At 43.3% G+C, this 22,860-nt stretch overlaps 1 protein-coding gene across 1 annotated transcript; it reads right to left on the reverse strand.

The window, feature by feature from the left end:
- Window positions 1-28: 28 nt before the first annotated feature.
- LOC124795252 (transmembrane protein 70 homolog, mitochondrial-like) lies at window positions 29-21,009 on the reverse strand. The gene is made up of 3 exons (XM_047259193.1): window positions 20,872-21,009; window positions 20,456-20,785; window positions 29-409 (listed from the first exon to the last, which is right to left on the reverse strand). Exons 1-3 carry the CDS (start codon window positions 20,968-20,970, stop codon window positions 218-220), a joined length of 621 nt encoding a protein of 206 aa, XP_047115149.1. The 5' UTR covers window positions 20,971-21,009; the 3' UTR covers window positions 29-217.
- Window positions 21,010-22,860: the final 1,851 nt, after the last annotated feature.

Consider the following 22,860-nt stretch of genomic DNA (forward strand, 5'->3'; position numbering starts at 1 on the left):
TGGAGGATAAAGAAAATGGAAAATCCAGTAAGTACTCACCTTCAATAATTTATTAGTGCTAAACAGCACTAAGCAGAGAAAGGCACTAAACTGGTAGACATGGGAAATTTCCCAAAATTATACATTAACACTTGAAGATTTCACTCACATTAACTACTTTCAACATAGTCACTCAATTTATTTCAGTTTATTCTCAATACACACTGGTGTGAACTTATCACGTTTTCTTATCATTTTCCAGGTCTCCAAGCTTCAAGTCTAGAGGTTTGTCATATCCCATTATACGAGCATAATGCGATTTGTCTTCAAACATCCTAGGATCAACAAATAAAGGAATACCTCTGACGTGGAAGGAAGAGAACATGCCAGGAACTTCTGGTACTTCGACATCCTCTGGGCGAAATATTATCTGAAAACGAAGGTAATGGTGTATAAACTGGAAATAAAAGAAGTTTTACACACCAAAATAAATCTATTTATGAAGCTGCGTATGGCAGATACAAATGTAAATCTTAAAAAGTTCTATCCTGTGTTTAATTGCCAATTTGTTGCACCAACACAAGCAGACCTCTCTGCCTTCAGTTCTGTCTGAAACCCACCAGTATAGTTCACAAGTACATTTCCTATGATGTGTCATGCACTCTCCAAATTACTGACTCCACTGACAAACAATATAGTTTAACTTAGCATACAAGACAATCAAAGCATGGAAGTGATCAAACCACTTCTCTGGTCAACTTAACCTACTGATCCCAGATGTCTGCTTTGTCTCATGAAGTAACATGATGCAGTGTGTGACGAAATACATGCACAAACAGAACAAGAACATAATGCTAACATTTTTATTTATTTATTTTTATAAGCATATTTTCTGGAATGTAGGTTTTGACTGTGAATACGAAATCTTAGTTGTAGTGGTACACTGAACTGTACTGTAGCTCAAGACTTAGGTCAAAAGGTGAAAGTTTCACTGTAAGTTGGTGAAGCAGTACCTAAGGCTCTGCCTATTATTCTGGCACACAACCCAGAGTAAACCAACATCCAGGCAGACTCTACACTGCTCTCCAACATTCCTTGCCACAGATATCATATCAGCCACCGCAAGACTTATTTTTCACACAGATTTGTTGATTCAAGACACTTTTAAAGCTCAGTTCACACATATGTAAAAAGTTGGTATGTTCCTTTGTTTCATGGTGCACTCTGTGGCGTTTTGTTTTGTTTTAGGGTGCAAAAACAACTAGGTTCATACACGCCCATGTCAGAACTGTAGAACACTAAGGAAAAGAAAAAAAAAAAAAAAAAAAAAAAAAAAAGGGTTGAAAATGTCTACACATTAAGCCCAATTCATGGAAGGAAAGACAGCTAAAAACAGGAATTTGGAGAAGGGACCATAAAATATGCCATACGGAAATGAAGACCCTACGCCACAATTAAATGTCCTTTGCCATATTGCTAAAGCGCGGTTGACAGCCTGTGCATTGTTCGCTAAAATGGACAGAAACTCAGATGGCAAACATAAATGAGAACATAAGTGGTTAATAAAAGGGCATTCCGTCAGGAAATGGCAGGGCAATGAGCACACAGTGGTGGGGCAGCACCACTTAACAAATGGTGAAGGCTAAAAAGACAGTGCCAAAACGCAACCTAGTTAAAATGATCTCATGGCGAGATGGCTGACAGGAGGTTGTCCAAGCCAATGGGAGAGGTTTAATTCCCACGAAGGGAGGACCAATGGTGATGCCACTTGCCAACACAGTGATCATCAGAGGGAGTGGAAGAACTAGTGGGCCGAGGTACGAGGACTGCTGCCTTGGCAGCAGCCTCATTTCCCATCAGACCAATGTGAACAGGAACCCACATAAACATCACAGTAGTTCCATCAAGAGTGAGTAAGTGATAGCTTTCTCGCACCTGTTGCACAAAAGGGTGGACAGCGTACAGCATACCAAGGTTCTGCAGGGCACTGAGAAAGTCAGAGCAGATGACACAATTGAAAAGTCTGTGTTGCATGATGTACTGTGCAGCCTGATACTGGGTGAAGATCTCTGCTGTAAATACTGAGCAGTGTTGCAGAAGAAGATACGAAGAAACATTGAAAGGAGATCCCGACATGACGGTCAGTCCGAGAGCCATCTGTGTACACAAAGGTACAATCATGAAGTTCCGTGTGGAGATTGTGAAACTTACAGCGATAAGAGCAAAGCTGGAGTAGTGTCTTTAGGAAGCAAATGAAGGCCATGGCCAACAACGGCCACCGCATGAAGCCAAGGTGGTGAAGGGTTCATACCCATCGGGAAAGTGGCAGGTAGCGTGAAGTTAAGCTCCCGGAGCAAGAGCCGAAAGCAAATTCCAAGACACACCCTGTACTGGTGATCAAAGGAGTCATCAAAGGAGGAGGTGTAGGATGGGTGGCCAGGTATGGCAGACAAAGGGCATTCGTATCTGCCAAGGAGAAAGTCACAGTGGTAGTTCAGCTGATTCAGCACATGGACTCTCAACCAATCGATGCCACAATGGTGGGTAGTATTGACACAGCCTAAGAGGGACAGATGTGCAGATGCATAAACAAAATACCCATAGTCTAGTTTCAAACAGACAAGGGACTGGTACAAACGGAGGAAGGTGGTCCAATCCATTCCCCAGGAACAACCACTAACGACACATAGAACACTGAGGGACTGTGTACAGCAGGCAGCTAGGTAAGACATGTGGGAGGACAAAGACAGTTTCCTATTGAGCATACGCCCCAAGAATTTCGTAGTTTCAACAAATGGAAGGGCAACAGGCCCAACATGTAAAGATGGTGGAAGAAACCAACTGAGCCCCCAGAAATTCATACAAACAGTTTTGTCAGAGGAAAAGCAAAACCATTGCCGATGTTCCATAAGTAAAGATGATCGAGACTCAAGGAGACAAGTCTGTGGACAACTGCAACAGATTCCAAAATCGTTAACGAAAAGGAAACTGGTGATGCCTGGTGTGAGACAGGCCATTATAGGGTTAATGGCAATACCAAAAAGGTCAATGCTCATGACGGAACCCTGAGGCACACCGTTTTCCTGTGTAAAGATGTCCAACAAGGCAGACTCACACTACCTTTAAAACTAGGTCTTTTAAGAATTCCTGAAGGAAATGGGGCATGTGGCCATGGAAGCCCCACGTGTAGAGAGTACGGAGGATACCAGTCCTCCAGCAGGTGTCGTGGGCTTTCTCCAAATTGAAAAACAAGGCCGTAGTGTGGTATTTTCACAGAAAACAATTCATGGCATGGGTTGACAAGGTGACAAGATGTTCAACCACAGAACGGCTTGCTCGAAACCCACACTGTGCAGAGGTTAGTAAATTGCTAGACTTGAGCCACCATACCAGCCGGGCACAAATCATACATTCCAAGACCTTGCAACACAGCTGGTGAGAGAAATGTTGTGATAACTAGAAGGAAGGTCCTTGTCCTTGCTGGGCTTAGGTATGGGTATGACAGTGGCTTCAAGCCAGCCTCTGAGAAACGTACCGTCTGCCCAGATGCGATTGCATAGGAGAAAGTGCTTACCTGCAAGAGAAAGGTTCTGCAGCATCTGAATGTGAACATCATCTGGTCTTGGGGCAGGGGATCGGGATGAAATGAGAGCATGATTTAGCTCCGTCATAGTAAATGCAGCGCTGTAACACTCACGATTCTGAGAAGATAACGGTATTGCCTGAGCCTCCTCCACTCGTTTCCAATGGAGGAAGGCCGGATGGTAGTGGTTGGAGCTCGAAATCTCCACAAAATAGCAGCCCAAGGTGTTTGGAATAGCAGTAGGTCCTACTACGTCATCATCTGCTACTGTCAGGCTGGTAATTGGGGAATGGACCTCAGTTCCAGACCGCCGTTGGAGGTTGGCCCAGGTGACGAAGATGGTATGGTGCTGTTAAAAGAACCAGTAAAGGAAATACAGATAGATTTTCTGCTATCCTGAAGAATGTGATGACACTTTGCATGGAACTGTTTGTAACGAATATAGTTGGCCATCATAGGATGACAATTAAAAATGCAGACAGCACATCTCTGCATGCAAATTGCATCGTGGCAAGCCTCAGTCCACCAAGGGACCGGGGTACGGTGTGGCAGAGAGGAAGTGCGAGATACGGTACGTTGTGTGGTGGTAAGAATAATGTTCGTAAGATATTTCCTGGTCATCACAACTGGGGAAAGGTTGTATATTGAAGGTGGTCAGAAAGGAGTAAAGCCTTCAGTCAGCCTTAGAAAGCTGCCATTTGGGTGTACACTTAGGTGGGGTAGGAGTCAGCATACTGATAGCACACGGGAAATGGTTGCCTGACTACGTGTCATAGAGAATGGACCATTCTAGATGATGGGCAAGCTCAGGAGTGCAGAAGGAGACATCCAAATGGGAATATGTACAAGTGGTGTTGAAAAGGAACATTGGTGCTCACATGTTAAGGCAGATGAGGTTAAAGTGACTGAGATCAGCCACGACAGGTTATGGGCAAGCACCAAAGGGAACATCAGCATTCTCCCTCTGTTTATCTGTGGAGTCCAGGGCTGAAAAATGGTTGGCGGTGCACAGTGGCACGGTGGTCAGCCAGGCAAGGGCAGGCAAGGGTATCACACCCCGCTGTTGAAGAGGTCCTCCAAGTCGGCGAAGGACAAAGGACAAGACCGTTTGCCTTTGGTAGGCTTCTTGGAGCCTTTCTGTTTGGCGGAGTAGGGCCCCGATGTTTCTTGGTTGGAGGGATGTAGGAAGTCTTCGTGGGAGTATTCCTTCTGTCCTTTCCGGCCTGCCGGTTGTGTAGCAGGTGACTTTGCCCTGAGAGGTGAAGGTTTGGTGGCTTGTTGCACAGCTGCAGAAGATGATGGGTATGCTGCCATGATACTGGGCAATTTCACGACCACAGTGCTGAACTTGAGATTGCAAGTCTGTGTTGCCATGTTCTTCATGGAGCGATATGTAGCAAGAACAGTACTGTAAGTGCCAGACGGTAGAACATAGGGTTTGCAACTAGCCAACAACTTGTGAGGGTTCGGATAAGGCACTTTTTCCTTCACCCAGGTCTCCTAGACAGCCAACGCATTAAGATACAGAGGATGATCTTGGGAGAGGCAGGTGGCATGGTCGCCATTGCAGTTGATACAGCGGGGAGAAGGAGGTGGCCAATCACCATCGTTGGTATTCCTACCACAGGTTATACATTTGGCTAGGTATTTACAGGACATTCAAGTGTAGTTGTAATGATGACATTGGTAGCAGTGCACTGTGATACCTTCACAGTCTGCTTCGATCTTTGATGGAAGCACTACTTTATCAAAAGTGATAAAAAGAGTGAGTGTGGGCACTAAGTATGCATCTACCTTGTTCACTACCCAATGGACTGCAATGACACTCTGATCAGAGAGGTACATTTGGATTTCTACCTCGGTCAGACCATCGAGCAGCACATGGGAAGAATTCAGCAATCGATGGGCCTCAACATGAATGAGATAGCCATGGAGGAGCGAAGCTGCAAGCAGTTTTTGTGCCTGGGAATCAGAAGTAGTCTCCAAAAGCAAATTGCCACTTCATAAACGAGAACAGGATTTCACAGGGCCAGCAATTGCATCAACACCTTCCGAATTGTAAATGGATTTGCTGTAGCAAAAGACTGACTGTCTTCAGTATGTGAAACCATAAGGAGCCGTGGTGCAGCTTGGAGGGTCTTTGATCATTAGCTTCATTCCGTTTACATCTGACAGTCATTGACCGGGAAGAAAATAATTGCTCATTGGGAGAAAAATCCCGATGACTGCCAGCGTCACAGATGGTGTGCTGCTTCCAACTGCCAACCCCCCCCTCCCCCTAAGAAGGCGGTGTCCCTTCCTTTGGTGATTGTTCACACTCAGGTCACACCTCCAAAACCCCTGACGGAGGGACCATTCGGCAATTTGGGAAGGTAGCAGCTCAGACAGTCATCTTTCCCTGGGCCTGGCATGTACCAGGGGGTACATGCGAACCCTACCTGCCAACCTGGGAGTCTGGGAATTACGCATTACCCAGCCACATGTTACATGTTAGATGCATGGGCTGGCCTTGAGGAGTGCACAGGAAGGAAGAAGAAAGAGAGGAACCTCAAACACCGAAGCAGAGGAATGACAGGAGAAGGGGAATGAAGAAAAAAAAAGGGGGAATGAAAAACAGTGAAGACACTGTTCTGATATCAGCCACTGAATATGCAGAACACATTTCCAAAACATCTCTGACATGTTCCCCATGGGAGGGGAAAAAGAATAGCAAGAGGATAGACTTGCAGCACTGAAGGGAAATGATGTTACAAAGGCTGGGGCCCTGTGGTAGCCATGCAGAGCAGCGAGCCCCTTGGATGGGACATTGTGACATGCCAGTACATAATACTGTATGCTTAACATTCAAGAGACTCAAAGTTTCCCCCTTCCACTGGTCATTTCTGTTTGACTGAGAGGAAGTAATGGCATGTCTACAAAGAAATGAACTTTTGTCACATATAAAACACTGTTGAAAAAGACACACATCACTTTTGGAGCACTCATTAGCTGCCAAGCAATTCGTAGGAGGTACTTCATAACATTTATGCAGTTGAGGAACAATGACAGAAATTAGTTTCTTATGAGCATTCCATCATGAGAAGAATTTATCTATAGGATAAATGATACAATCAACATGAATAATGACGAGACTGGCTATTCTCTCATACAAATTTTAGTTGTTACACTGATTTTTTCTTCTTCTTAGATGATTCATAATGTATATACAATAGCATACCAAACTTTTTAAATTCATGAATTAAATAATTTCATTACTTAGTAGTGAGGAACTTCAGTGAATACTTTCACCTTATAATAATAAATAATGCATCAAAGCTTTAACAAGATACATAATTTCTACACTGGTGTACATATTTCTCACTTCATTAGCCATCAAACATAAATACTGAAATCCTTGTTACTCAAACTGTACATGTGAAATGGCAACAGAAGATGAATGATTATTGTTGTAACCTGTTGTGACCGCGACCGGAACGGTTGTGGGGTGGCTGAGAAAGCACGGCGGGACCAAACGGAGAGCGGCTTGTGCACAAACAAATGAACGGAAAGGACGGACACGAAACAACGATGGACGATGGAGAAAGGCCTTACGACGACAACACGCAAGACACAATGGAGTAACAGAGACAACCAAACGAATCCAACACGTCCACGATTAACGAGATCAAAGTGTGATAAACACGCTGTCTTGTCGAGGCGATGCGTCGAGACTCACTGGCAGAGCGAGAGGCCGGCTCTTAAATACTCTATTGGGGGCGCTGCTATTGGCTGCTGGAACCACGTGTTCCACTGTGGTGCCCTCACACTACATGCAGGCCAGTGCGCACGCGCCACCACAGCTTACGGCACGATGATGCAGAGGCCTCTAGGGGTCTTCGACGGCAATGTCGGCTGGCGGGGATTCAAATTCCGGGGTACACGGTACCAGATCCCTCCCCCCTGAAACTTGTGCGTAGGGGTGGAAACACCCTGGACGGTGCCGAGGTGAGCGGCAGTGGGGAAATGAGCTGGGCTCATCAACCGCTAGTGGCGGGGAGGAAGGGGCGTCTGAGGTATCCATGGCAGCCGATCCAGAGTCCATGGGGGGGGGGGGGGGGGGGGGAGCTGTCGATCCACCTGGGGGCAGAGAGGGCCGGCGGCAGGCCCATGGGGAGACGGCAACCGGGTGCAGGGATGGAGACTCGAGGACCACGTCTGCACCTGCCGGCAAGCCAAACCTTTCATACGGGACATACCCCAGTGCCCGCGGTGTAACAAACCGAGTACCCGAAGCCACAATTCCGGAGGGATGACCACCCGATAGGCATCCAACTCTGTGGCCAGTAGAAGGACATCATCGGCCACAGAGAGCCTGTGGGACAGGTGGCACCAGGGGCTGAAATCGGACTGCATCCGACGAGGAGCATAGGAGGGCCACCCATCGACCACGTAGTTGAGAACCTGTTGCAAAACATGGTCGCGGTGGGTAGCCACAGCAATGTGAGCAGCCATAAGAGGCAAACCGTCCAGCACATCTCGGTAGGCGGAATCAATGTGAAAGCAGAGAACCTCCTGCTGGTCAAAGGCGGGATTGGGGCCTGCCGGGAGACGTGACAAAGCAGCCGCGTTAGCATGGTGGGCGGTGGGCTTATACCGGATGGTGTAAGTGTAATTACGTAAAAACAATGCCCAGTGCTGGAGACGTTGAGCCGTCCATTCTGGAAGGTGAGAGTGGGGTCCAAAAAGTGTAACCAAAGATTTATGGTGTGTCAGGAGGGTGAACTTTGCCCCGAAGAGATAGGTGTGAAATTTTTGGACAGCAAACACGATCGCCAGGGCCTCCTTTTCAATCTGGGAGTAGTTCCGTTGTGCTGGGGTCAACGTCTTAGAGGTGTAAGCGATGGGCTGTTCGGAGCCATCGGCATCCTGGTGCGCAAGGATGGCCCCAATGCCGTATGCCAATGCAGCAGCCACCACAACCAAGGGGCGGTCTGGAGAGAAGGGAGTAAGGCAAGGGGCAGACTTCAGCATTGCCTTTAAACGGAGAAAAGCCTGGTCACACACAGGAGTCCAATCAAAAGGTACCCCTTTGCAACGCAAGTGATTGAGGGGCTGAGCAACAGAGGCAGCCAGGGGCAAGAACTTTAAGTAATAAGTAACTTTGCCCAAAAACACCTGGAGTTCAGATAAGTTCTTGGGACAAGGAAGGACCTCACTGGCCGCGACATTACGACCCCAAGGGCAAATGCCATCTTTGCTAAGCCAGTGGCCTAAGTATTCCACTTCCAGTTGAGAAACACAACACTTGTCCAGCCGACAGCGGAGACCAGCAGACTGCAGAGCATGCAATAGGGCACTGAGGTTTTGCAAATGTTCCTGGCGGGAACGCCCGCTGACCAAGATGTCATCCAGATAATTCACACAGGTGGGGATAGGCTGTGTAAACTGCTCCAGGAATCGCTGAAAAATGGGCGGCGCCGAAGAGACACCAAAGGGAAGGCACTTGTACTTGCACAATCTGAAAGGCATGTTGATAACAATGATGTTCTGAGAGTCGGCATCCAAGAGCAACTGGTGGTATGCCTCAGCCAGGTCAGTCTTTGAAAAATACTCTCTCCCAGCAAGCTTAGCGAGAAGGTCTTCCTGTCAGGGAATGGGGTAAGTGTCGATGAGGGACTGAGCACTGACTATAGCGCCGAAGTCTCCACACAGCCAAAGGGACCCACTGGGTTTCCATATGACCACGAGCGGCACCGCTCAGGCACTGTATGTTGCAGGCTCCAGAACACCAGCGGCCTGGAGCCGATCCAGTTCCTGCTTGACAGCTGGCCGTCAGGCCACCAGAAGGGGCCAGGCCCGGAGAAAGCAAAGCTGCGCATCCGGCCATAGGGTGGTGTGCGCCTGAAAGCCAGAAGCACATCTGAGATCCGTTGCAAACAGTGACGCAAAAGCGGAGCAGAGATCGTCCAAGTCCTGAAAAGGAACAGCCATGGAAACAACCTTAACTTCATCGGAAATAGGAAAGCCAAACAGTTGAAACGCATCCAGGCCAAAAATATTCAAAGCCGACGGATGGTTGACGACAAAGAGGGTAAGAAGCTGGCGAACACACTTGTACGTTCCCTGGATGATGAACTGCCCATGAAGGGGAATGGACCATCTCTGTAGGCAACCAAACGGTGAGAGGGAGGTGACAACTCAGGAGAGCCCAGCTGGGTATATGTTGCCATATTAATCAGGGAGACGGTGGCCCCACTGTCAACTTGAAAACTGACCTTCTCCGTGAAAATGTGGAGCATGAGAAAAAGCTGCCGCGCTCATGGGTCATCCTGTGGGACGATCGACTGCAGAGCATGGACTGTATCTTGAGGCCCAGGAGGGGCAGGACTAGAGCGAGTCCGAGTCAAACAACTAGGACAAACCGATCAAATGTGGCCCTCCTTGTTACACAGCATGCACGTTTTCCAGCGGTGGGGACAATCAGTCTGCGAAGTCGCAGTAAAGCACTCTGGGCAAGATGGAAGTGGGCCGTGCGACCGGTGACAAGGGGCGACCGAAGGTGCCGATTCCATAGAGACATCGGACAACGATGAGTCCCGATGGTGCTGGCCTCTGTCGTCCGGGCCACGTCGACGTCGCGAGGGCGGAACCCGCCATGACGCTGCGATTGCCGCCACCTGCGGTCGCGCCATAAGACGCTCGTTAGCCGCTTGAGCAATTTCAAAGGAGTGGGCAATGCGGAGAATCTCTTCCAAGGAGGGGTTGTCGAGTTTCAACGCCGCAGTACGGACCTCAGGATCAGGAGCCAGCTGAACCACCACATCCCGGATCAGGGAGCCTGCATACAAAGCCTTACACTGCTGATTGGTTCACGTAAAATTGCATTGACGGCTGAGACCCTGCAAGTCCGTGACCCAGAAACGATATGATTGACCAGACCGTTTATGGTACTGGTGGAACTCCAGCGGAGAGGTGACCACATGGTAGCACTGGGAATAATAGTTTGTCAGCAAAAGGCATATCGCCTGGAAAGAGAGAGCCACAGGCTCGGACAACGGTGCCAACTTGCGGAGAAGAAAGAACGTGTCAGGGGAGGCCTAAGACAAAAACAACGACCTCTGCAAGGAGTTGTCCGTGATTTGAAAAGCCGTGAAATGTTGTTTCAGCCAATGTAAGTAGGTTTCATAGTCCTCTTTAGCGTCATTAAAGGTTGGAAATTATGGCGGAACGTGGGAAAGCATCGGACACCCAAGGACTCGGAAGCTGTTGTGGTAATGCATCCCGAGCATCGACTTTGTCCGTTAGCAACTGCAGCAACTTTTGTAAGATGTCTAACTGGAGCTGCTGCTGCTGCTGCTGCATGAGCTGCTGCTGTTGCTCCAGACGATAGACTAACTTTGCCTCCATGCTAGTACCTACCACCATTTACCTCGTCGACAATGATGTTGTAACCTGTTGTGATCGCGACCGGAATGGTCGCGGGGTGACCGAGAAAGTGCGGCGGGACCAAACAGGGAGCGGTCCATGCACAAACAAAAGAATGGAAAGGATGGACATGAAATGACGACGGACTATGGAGAAAGACCTTACGACGACAACACGCAACGGAGTGACAGAGACAACCAAACGAATCCAAGATGTCCACAATTAACGAGATCAAAGTACGATAAACACGCTGCCTTGTCGAGGCGATGTGTTGAGACTCACGCAATGATCAGACTCACTGGCAGAGTGAGAGGTCGGCTCTTAAATACTCTATGGGGGGTGCCGCTATTGGCTGCTGGAAACACATGTCCCACTGTGGTGCCCTGAAACTACATGCAGGCCAGTACGCGCGCGCTGCCACAGTTTATGGCGCGATGATGTAGAGACCTCTAGGGGTCTTCGACGTCCATGACGTCTGGCGGGGATTCAAATTCTGCGGAGCACATTACCAGACATTATGACAACGATAACAATGCTGGGCTGGAAAACTCAATGATGGTGGTACTTGCACCAAGAAAAGATATTAGTTTAGAAAAATACAACCTTAAATGAGATTACAAAATTCACAAAGACACTAAACAGTAGTAATTTTGATGGCTGGTTTCTAGCAGAATATTGAAATCTCTTGCAGACTTGACATGATTATCCGTAAGCTATCTTTCTGATCAATCCATGACTCAAGGCTTACTCCCTGATAGATTAAATATGCTGTAATAACAACGATCTACAAAACTGAACATAAACAGCAGCTACCTCCAATTACTCACCTATTTTACTTCTTCCACACTTTTCAAATGTATTTTAGACAGTAGTTTATGATAGAATTCTCAGTTTGGCTTTCATAAAGGGTTCTTCACAAAGAAAGCAATAAAGGCTTCACAAGTAAAGTGGTAGCAGAGCTAAATAAGAAAAATTATTGTGTTGGCATATTTGGTGACCTTCCCAAAGCTTTTGATTGTAAGGATCACAAAATTCTATTTGACACACTTAACTTATGTAATGGTATCCCTCTTGTATGGACGGAGTCTCACTGTCATAATAGGAAGCAGCAAGTCTTACCGACAGACTGTGTCACAGACATTAAACTAATCTCAGAATGGCAAAACTTAACATCTGGGATGCCACAAGAATCACTACTGGGCCCACTTTGTTCTTTTTCTGCACGAATGACCTTGCAGTGACTTTAAAGGGTGGTTAATGTATCTGTAACGTTTGCTGATGAAACAAACATACTAATCAAGGGGCCAAATTCAACTTTAGCAGACACAACTCAAATGATAACTGAACAAACCCACAAATGGTTTAAAGCTAACAGTCTAATCTTTTATCTCTCAAAGAATATTATGCAATTTCCAACAAATCATAATGACCTGTAAGCACCAAAAGTGGACATTAATCCTCACAGTCTACATGAAACATTGTAAAATTCATTGGTGTGCAGTTGGATGATAAGTTAAAATTGAATTAAAATGCAGATAAACTAACTGAGAGCTCAGATCAGTATGTTATGACCTTGAAAGCAACACTCGTTGTGTTGCCTGTGGCAGTGCACTTGAGGGAAATGAAGTGTTTATTCATCAGATGTGAGCACTAAGAATACTGTTTAACACAGATAATTATTCATCTTGTAATTCCGACATTCACTTCCTAATTCATTTACTCCTTAACAGTTTTTATTACTGATAACAAAAATCTGTTTCAGCTGAACTGTGATTTACACTGTCACATAAATAACTGCTTCCTGGTCTACATTTCAGAGTGGAGCTACATCTCCTGGCAGGAAAATATTTAATGAAGTCCCATCTAACACAAAGTCAGGAGTTTGGACTTTCAACCAATTCAAAAGAAAATTAAAAACATACCTTATTAGCCACCCTCTCTACAAATCATCTGAATATCTAGATTTAGGGACTGAAAAGTTCTGTTAGCTAAATTATGTGATCAAAAGTATCTGGACACCCCCAAAAACATAACGTTTCTCGTATTAATAGCATTCTGCTGCCACCTACTGCCAGGTACTCCATACCAGCAACCTAAGTAGTCATTAACATCGTGAGAGAGCAGAATGGGGCACTCCACGGAACTCAAGGACTTCGAAGGTGGTCAGGTGATTGGGTGTCACTTGTGTCATATGTCTGTACGTGAGACTTCCACACTCCCAAATGCCCCTAGGTCCACTGTTTCCAATGTGATAGTGAAGTGGAAACATGAAGGGACACATACAGCACAAAATCGTAGAGGTTGACCTTGTCTGTTGACTGACACAGAGACCGCCAAAGTTGAAGAGGGTTGTAATGTGTAATAGGCAGACATCTATCCAGACCATCACACAGGAATTCCAAACTGCCTCATGATCCACTGCAAGTACTATGACAGTTAGGTGGGGAGGTGAGAAAACTTGAATTTCATGGTCGAGTGGCTGCTCATAAGTCACACATCACACCGGTAAATGCCAAATGATGCCTTGCTTGGTGTATGGAGCATAAACATTGGATGATTGAACAGTGGAAAAACATTGCACGGAGTCACAAATCACAATACACAATGTGGCGATCCAATGGCAGGACATGGGTATGGCGAATGCTCGGTGAACATCATCTGCCAGCGTGTGTAGTGCCAAGAGTAAAATTCAGAGGTGGTGGTGTTATGGTGTGGTCATGTTTTTCATGGAGGGGGCTTGCATCCCTTGTTGTTTTGCATGACATTATCACAGCACAGGCCTACATTGATGTTTTAAGCACCTTCTTGCTTTCCAATGTTGAAGAGTAATTCGAGAATGGCGACTGAATCTTTCAACACGATCAAACACCTGTTCATAATTCATGGCCTGTGGTGGAGTGGTTACACAACAATAATGTCCCTGTAATGGACTGGCCTGCACAGAGTCCTGACCTGAATTCTACAGAACGCCTTTGGGATGTTTCTGAATGCCGACTTCATGCCAGGCCTCACTGACCGACATCAATACCTCTCCTCAGTGCAGCACTCCTTGAAGAATGGGCAGCCATTTCCCAAGAAATGTTCCAGCATCTGATTGAACGTATGCTTGTGAGAGTGAAAGCTGTCATCAAGGCTAAGGGTGGGCCAACACCATATTGAATTCCTGCATTACTGATGGAGGGCGCCACGAACTTGTAAGTCATTTTCAGCCATGTCTCTGGATACTTTTGACCACATAGTGTATATGGAAAGTAGCAGTGCTTCACTGTAAAGCTACATGACAATACATGATGTGCTGTAAATAATGTTTACAAGTGTAGATGAATATTTTCTTTGAAAACCAGCATTCTTATGCAATTCCACCCAGCCTCTGACCCGTGACACAATTGTGTTATGTTTCATCATGGTGGTGGTGCAGTGTTTTTAACTGGGTCATGGTTGTAGATCACAGTACGTAGCATTTGGTCACACTCTTTTGTTCGTATGTTTATATTTAGAAGTTGTTTGTTAGGTATCTTAGTGAGTCATTTGATGTAAGTTGTGTGTCAGGTTGTTATTGGAGGAGTTTTTTCTGATTTGCTAGTGAGTTACTTTGATTTTACATATTGTGGCTGATGGATTCATGTTTGGAATTACTAGTGCTAGTTCATGTATATCGAAATTGGTGGCAATGCACATTTTTGTGAAGTTCAGGGTTTTTGTTGTTAGTGTTTGCAAACTGTGTTGAATTGTGATTGGTAGTACTGTAGATACTGGTTTACCATTGTTGGTTAACTTACATTTTTGATATTGGTTATGTGTGCGAGTTTTAGTCTGTTGTACTGTGGACTTAAGTTTCAGATTCATAGGAAAAGTGAAAGTTTGGACAATAGATTTGAAAATTTTAGTGTGTTGGTTTTTGTTATGTGAGCTTCGTTTTAACTGCCATTTAGGTCAAGCGAAACTTTTGGAGTGGCTTGCGGGTTCATGGCATCGACGACTTCAGATGAGCTACATAGGTCAAGTGAAATTTGTGATACCTGGGTTTTCGAGTTGTGTGGGAAAACCTGATATCGAGGGATTCATTTGAAATATATATGTGATGTGAAATTTATGGTAACAATGGTTTTCATTTCTTAGTTTTTTGATTATGTCAGATGCTGAGAATTTCGTGTACTTGATTTTTGGGTTAATATTTGTCTTGGACTGGTGGTGTTATTCTTATTGTCATACATTTAGCCTGTCCCTGCCCAAAGTCCCCCTACTTCCTGCTGTCGTTCCATTAGTTTCATTGTATTGCTAGAGTTAAATGATTTGCATGCAATTTATGTTTGTTCATAGGAGTAATGAGCGACATCATGGTCGTCATGTTGTACACACTTCAAATACTTATGTCTGCCACACCGATGTCACTGGTCAAAGCAGACAAGTGGGACTGCAATTTTTGTTTTGCCAAGCTACCAATAGTAGCAGCTTTAACCCCCTCCCACAAGGTAGCAGTCTCAAATTTAGCTGTCATAAATACGAACAGCATTAAGCAGTACATGGATTGTTTGCTGTGAATTCAAAACACATATTAAGTTTCTAATATTTCCTTGTCTCTTGTTAATTTTTACCTCAATTCATTCCACATCACTAAAGGTTGTCTTCGATGGGACCTATTGAGCATAATGGATGAATGAATATGTCCTAGCATAAAGAATGATCGTCTTGCTGTAACTGTGTATGCCAGGAGGAACAGCCTAACCATAATGCAAGTATGGCTTGACCAGTTGAGTAGTGTACCACTAGGACACACAGTTAAAACATGCAGTGACAATGTGACATTTTGTCGTTCATACACTCCAGGCTTAAGATCTTCTCTATTATCAAAGGAGTCACATTTAAGATGATTTCTTTAGAAGAGAATGTCTGGCAAAAAGAGGAATTACCAAGAAATATTTGTCATACCATATTAGTAGGACAGAATGCAACTGTTTTCAATCTTGAACTATGTACTTAGGCTTGGACTTTTTTCAACTTATCCACATAGACTTGGTGACAGTTTATAACAGACTTGTCCCTGTGCTCTGACAGAACATATTACATAAGAGAAATGACAGAGGAAACTAGAATGATGTTGCAAATCTTTACACTTACTAAATACCATAAACCAATTAACATCTCTATTCAGTCCTTTCCGTTATCAAAATATTTCTGCATGCCATTTTGTGTAAGGGTCCTCAGATTTGGTGTTTTACACCTGTCAAGAGGATGACACATATATAATAAACTGCTCTTCCACTACTGTTACGTCAACCTGCTTGGATCACTCTTGGCACTGCGCAAGGAGACACAATAAATGAGTTCTCATTATTGCTTTATCAGGTGTTAAACATACAAAATAACAAAATAATGCAAGTCTGTTAAATGCAAGTCTGTTAAGTATCAGCTTTTGTTTCTGCCTATGATACCCCCATGAACCATGGACCTTGCCGTTGGTGGGGAGGCTTGCGTGCCTCAGCGATACAGATAGCTGTACCGTAGGTGCAACCACAACGGAGGGGTATCTGTTGAGAAGCCAGACAAATGTGTGGTTCCTGAAGAGGGGCAGCAGCCTTTTCAGTAGTTGCAGGGGCAACAGTCTGGATGATTGACTGATCTGGCCTTGTAACACTTACCAAAACGGCCTTGTGCTGGTACTGCGAACGGTTGAAAGCAAGGGGAAACTACAGCCGTAATTTTTCCTGAGGGCATGCAGCTTTACTGTATGGTTAATGATGATGGCATCCTCTTGGGTAAAATATTCCGGAGGTAAAATAGTCCCCCACCATTCAGATCTCCGGGCGGCGACTACTCAGGAGGAGATCGTTATCTGGAGAAAGAAAACTGGCGTTCTACGGATTGGAGTGTGGAATGTCAGATCCCTTAATCGGGCAGGTAGGTTAGAAAATGGGAAATGGATATGTTAAAGTTAGATATAGTGGGAATTAGTGAAGTTCACTGGAAGGAGGAACAAGACTTTTGGTCAGGCGAATACAGGGTTATAAATACAAAGTCAAATAGGGGTAATGCAGGAGTAGGTTTAATAATGAATAGGAAAATAGGAGTGCGGGTAAGCTACTACCAACAGCATAGTGAACACATTCTTGTGGCCAAGATAGACACGAAGAACACGCCTACTACAGTAGTACAAGTTTATATGCCAACTAGCTCTGCAGATGACGAAGAAATTGAAGAAATGTATGATGCAATAAAAGAAATTATTCAGATAGTGAAGGGACACAAAAATTTAATAGTCATGGGTGACTGGAATTCGTTAGTAGGAAAAGGGAGAGAAGGAAACGTAGTAGGTGAATATGGATTGAGGGTAAGAAATGAAAGAGGAAGCTGCCTGGTAGAATTTTGCACAGAGCACAACTTAATCATAGCTAACACTTGGTTCAAGAATCATAAAAGAAGGTTGTATACTTGGCAGAACCCTGGAGATACTAAAAGATATCAGATAGATTATATAATGGTAAGACAGAGATTTAGGAACCAGGATTTAAATTGTAAGACATTTCCAGGGGCAGATGTGGACTCTGACCACAATCTATTGGTTATGAACTGTAGATTAAAACTGAAGAAACTGCAAAAAGGTGGAAATTTAAGGAGATGGGACCTGGATAAACTGACTAAACCAGAAGTTGTACTGAGTTTCAGGGAGAGCATAAGGGAACAATGGACAGGAATTGGGGAAAGAAATACAGCAGAAGAATGGGTAGCTTTGAGGGATGAAGTAGTGAAGGCAGCAGAAGATCAAATAGGTAAAAAGACGAGGGTTAGTAGAAATCCTTGGGCAACAGAACAAATATTGATGAAAGGAGGAAATATAAAAATGCAGTAAATGAAGCAGGCAAAAAGGAATACAAACGTCTCAAAAATGATATCGACAGGAAGTGCAAAATGGCTAGGATGGCTAGAGAACAAATGTAAGGATGTAGAGGCTTATTTCACTAGGAGTAAGATGATACTGCCTACATGAAAATTAAAGAAGCCTTTGGAGAAAAGAGAACCACTGGTATGAATATCAAAAGCTCAGATGGAAACCCAGTTCTAAGCAAAGAAGCGAAACCAGAAAGGTGGAAGGAGTATATAGAGGGTCTATACAAGGGCGATGTACTTGAGGACAATATTATGGAAATGGAAGAGGATGTAGATGAAGATGAAATGGGAGATATGATACTGCGTGAAGAGTTTGTCAGAGCACTGAAAGACCTGAGTCGAAACAAGGCCCCGGGAATAGATAACATTCCATCAGAACTATTGACAGCCTTGGGAGAGCCAGTCCTGACAAAACTCTACCATCTGGTGAGCAAGATGTATGAGACAGGCGAAATACCCTCAGACTTCAAGAAGAATATAATAATTCCAATCCCAAAGAAAGCAGGTGTTGACAGATGTGAAAATTATCGAACTACCAGTTTAATAAGTCACGGCTGCAAAATACTAATGCGAATTCTTTACAGACAAATGGAAAAACTAGTAGAAGCCGGCCTCGGGGAAGATCAGTTTGGATTCTGTAGAAATATTGAAACATGTGAGGCAATACTGACCCTATGACTTATCTTAGAAGCTAGATTAAGGAAAGGCGATGTACTTGAGGACAATATTATGGAAATGGAAGAGGATGTAGATGAAGATGAAATGGGAGACATAAGATTAAGTAAAGGCAAATCTACGTTTCTAGCATTTGTAGACGTAGAGAAAGCTTTTGACAATGTTGACTGGAGTACTCTCTTTCAAATTCTGAAGGTGGCAGGGGTAAAATACAGGGAGCGAAATGCTATTCATAATTTGTATAGAAACCAAATGGCAGTTATAAGAGTTGAGGGGCATGAAAGGGAAGCAATGGTTGGGAAGGGAGTGAGACAGGGTTGTAGCCTCTCCCCGATGTTATTCAATCTGTATATTGAGCAAGCAATGAAGGAAACAAAATAAAAATTTGGAGTAGGTATTAAAATCCATGGAGAAGAAATAAAATCTTTGAGGTTCGACGATGACATTGTAATTCTGTCAGAGACAGCAAAAGACTTGGAACAGCAGTTGAACGGAATGGACAGTGTCTTGAAAGACCACAACAACAACAACAACATGTTACCTAACCACTGTAAGGAATTTATGAATTTTATGTAGACTTAGTGGAGAATTTACACGAATCAGCCAAACATTCTACAGTACCCTCACATTCAGCTTCAATTTACAACTCTCTGAACTTAAATGTCTTGTCAGAGGCAATGAATACGCCACCTTCATGTCTCTTACTATAGGCTCTCTCTTACTTGATATGCATCATGGAACACAAAGGACGAATGTTCTTCTGGTTAAGTCAGAGACAAATACTGCAAGAATACTGTGCGCATGCTCACAGTTTATACTTGCCTTTTAATTAAATATTTTTCTTACCTTGTGTTAAAAGCTATAAGATTCCCTGTCTTGTTCTCAGTTAATAATGCACATATAAACCAATATCATTTTGGTGACTATGATTTAAACATTAGGAATCCTACAACTTCCTTGGAGATATTACCATAATTTTGTTACACAGAAAGGTAACTTCATTGGCTGATGGCACAATGGGCCAATTTACATGGCGTATTTTTGCAACCATGTCAAAACTGTTCCACATAGTGTGTCAGATATGAGTCAGGCATAATACCATCAAACTTCGAGAAGAATATGATGATCCCAGTATCGAGGAAGGAAGGTGCTGACGAGTATTACCAGTATTAGTTTAGTAAGTTATGCCTGGATCATGCATCAGTTATATACAGAACAATTAAACTATTTTTAGAAGCCAACTTTGGGGAACATCAATTTGTGTTCAGGAGAAACACAGGAAGACATAAGGTAATACGGGTCCTATAAATTGTCTTAGGAGATATGCAGTATTAAAATTACTTTGTATCTGATGTTTCAGCAAATCGAGTGGTAGGAGCCAGCCAACAGCTAACTTCACATCATTCTTGAGTACCATGTGCTCACAGTGTTGTCTGTTTTGTAGGTATATACAGAGCATTTTCATACATAACACTGCACACTGCCATGCTAAGTCAATCTGTCAATCACAGTTATTTTATTTCAGGTATAGTACGATAACAAAAGTAGGCCTATTTGAGAACATGGAATGGACTACACTCCTTAAAATACAGTGAATAGACGTTATACAGCTTTCTCCACACTGCTGTTATAGGCATCTGAGAGAGCCTGTAGATGAGATGAGAGGGAGACAGGATTGTGTAATTTTGGTTCCAATTTCACACTACAGAGGGCATCCAATATTATTTCGTGTTGGTCCCATACCGGTATGGCACTAACATATTCTCTCCTTAACTGAATACAATAGTATTGTGTTATAGAAAACTGTTCAGTAAAATGCTTCTAGAAACGTTTAACATTCAATGACGCAAATATTTTGTAATCATGTGGCAAAGGGTTGTAATTTGCAACACAAATATTGACGGTTTCGTTGGAGAATTGTTAAGTTACCTTTTTCTCCTTCAGAAAAAAGTTGTACACTACAGCAGTGTAAACTTCCCTATCTGGCGTGTATCTAATCTCCGTCACATACTTTTTTGTTATCCAATGCAATAAGAACGGCGTTACGTATGTGAAACATCCTATAAACCCGAGCATTGCAATGGACAGCGGTAAATTTCCGAAAGTTGTTGCATGTTGAATAAGGTACGGCTGAGCAACCAGACCGCCTGCACTAGTAACCAATGAAAATAACTTCACTCCTCGAATCTGCTGTGCCAATGGTCCATGATACACCTTAACATCGGTTTGTTGAGTACTTTGGTTCCTTGCAGCAAAAACCTGAAATAATAAGCTATTGTCAGAAGTGCCAATGGTAACGGTGCCACTGATGTGTTTTAATTACAACGGATTTCTCATGGCTGTACATTTATCGTCAATAGTCGATGGTTCAACAACTGTCTCTCGCAGAAAATACTTTTTCGCAAATTTCTTGACAAAACACATGTTACTCGCAATGTCTCCATTTCGCTACTCCTCCAGTCCTAAGATCTCTGACGACCAAGATATACCATTGGGCATTGAACAACGAATAGTTGGAGGTCAAAGAGATGTTTGTTAAAACTTGCACTGTTCTGATACGTTCAATTGCCACTCGCAACTACAGTGACGCCAACGCAGGTAGCATGACGGCTCAAACTGCAGGAACGTGTTCTAAAATTTCACACGCTGAAATCAAGATTGAAAATGTGAAGTACCAATATGAAGCAATTTACAGGAATTGGTCGGTCATTATTGCTGCAGTATGGGCAAAGTAATAGGAATGAATATCACAAGTGCTGGTTCCAACGGAGAATGACCTGTAAAAACGAAGCACGGTCTGAGATTAAATGATACAATAGGAAACAAAAGATATAACCGATACTAACATATTATGAACCGATAACACACCTTTTCTGATATAAAGAGATAATGTTGTATTAATTGTTAGAAAGTTGACGAATATGGGTGTATATTAAGACTTGTTAATAGCCTGCAATATGATTTCAAAGGCAATCAAGCTGAGTATAGCATCTTTCTAGCCCCCACAAATTGCAAAGAAATAATTAAAATTATTAGGACTTTAAAATCTTCCAGTTCCACAGAGCATGATGGCCCCAGTATTACTGTATTAAAAGTGTACCGACAAAATGTTTCTGTAGCTCCATCTGTAGTTGTAAATAGTATAATAGAGTCAGATAACTTCCCAGAAACACTAGAAATAGCTCAGGTAACATCAATCTTTAAGAAAGGAGATAATCTCAAAATTCAAAACTACAGAACAATATCAATACTTCCTGTGTTTTCCACAATAGTTAAAAAGTCATATACCACAGAATTATCAACTTTCTCTAGATGCATAAGTTATTGTTTGAAAATCTAAGTGGATCCTTAAAATGTAAATCAACTAGCATAGCCGCTGCTCAGTAAACTGAAGAGATAATAAGTGACATCAAGAGTAATCAACATGTTGCAGGTATATCCTTGATCTTGAGAAAGCTTTTTACTGTGTGAACGCTGCAATCGTGTTCGAAAAGCTATGGAACATTGGCATCAGAGGTACTGCTCGTGACCTAATAAAATCTTACATGAATAACCGAAAAGAGTTTGTACTACTTAAAACTGGATGTGGTGTTCACAAATATAAAATCACCAACATAAAATATTGAGTGCCCCATGGTTCAGTAATGGATTCTCTTCTGTTTTTGATTTATGTAAATGAGATAAGATACTGCACTCGAAGTCCCAAAACAGTCCTGTATGCGGATGATACACCCATTGCATGTAGTAAGGAATCATTCAACAAATTAGAGATGCACTGTAATAATGTGACAAATGAAATTGTTCAGTACTTTAATGAAAGCCACTTAAATATTAGCAGTGGTAAAACGTGTCTCATGGAGTTAAGCAACAGTTATTTTAATGATGAAATTAAACTATACATAGACAATGAATTAGTAACAAAAAATTTTAGTCTAAAATTACTCAGTTTAATAATTCAAAGCTATCTAAAGGGGGCCCCTATGTAGATACTCTAGCATGTAAGTTGTCTTAGAATGTATTTCCAAATAATAAGATTAGCGAGTTCTACAATGATACTGTTGTCCTAAAGACCACATATCATGCTCTATTTTCCTATCACTTGAATTACAGAATAGAAATTTGGGCTGTAACAAGTAAAGGAAGTCTAAATAAGCTATTGCTACTTCAAAAAAGGGCTATAAGAATCGTCTGTGGGTTAAAATATAAGAAATCATGCCATGGCTTTTTTTCCAAAATCTGCTGTACTAACTGCAGTAAACATGTACATTCTAAAAGCCATATTACTTGTTGAAAGACTGCAGTCAAACATGTGTTCCGATTTGTATCAGTACAAA

The sequence above is a fragment of the Schistocerca piceifrons genome, chromosome 4, assembly GCF_021461385.2.
Source record: "Schistocerca piceifrons isolate TAMUIC-IGC-003096 chromosome 4, iqSchPice1.1, whole genome shotgun sequence".
NCBI lineage: Eukaryota > Metazoa > Arthropoda > Insecta > Orthoptera > Acrididae > Schistocerca > Schistocerca piceifrons.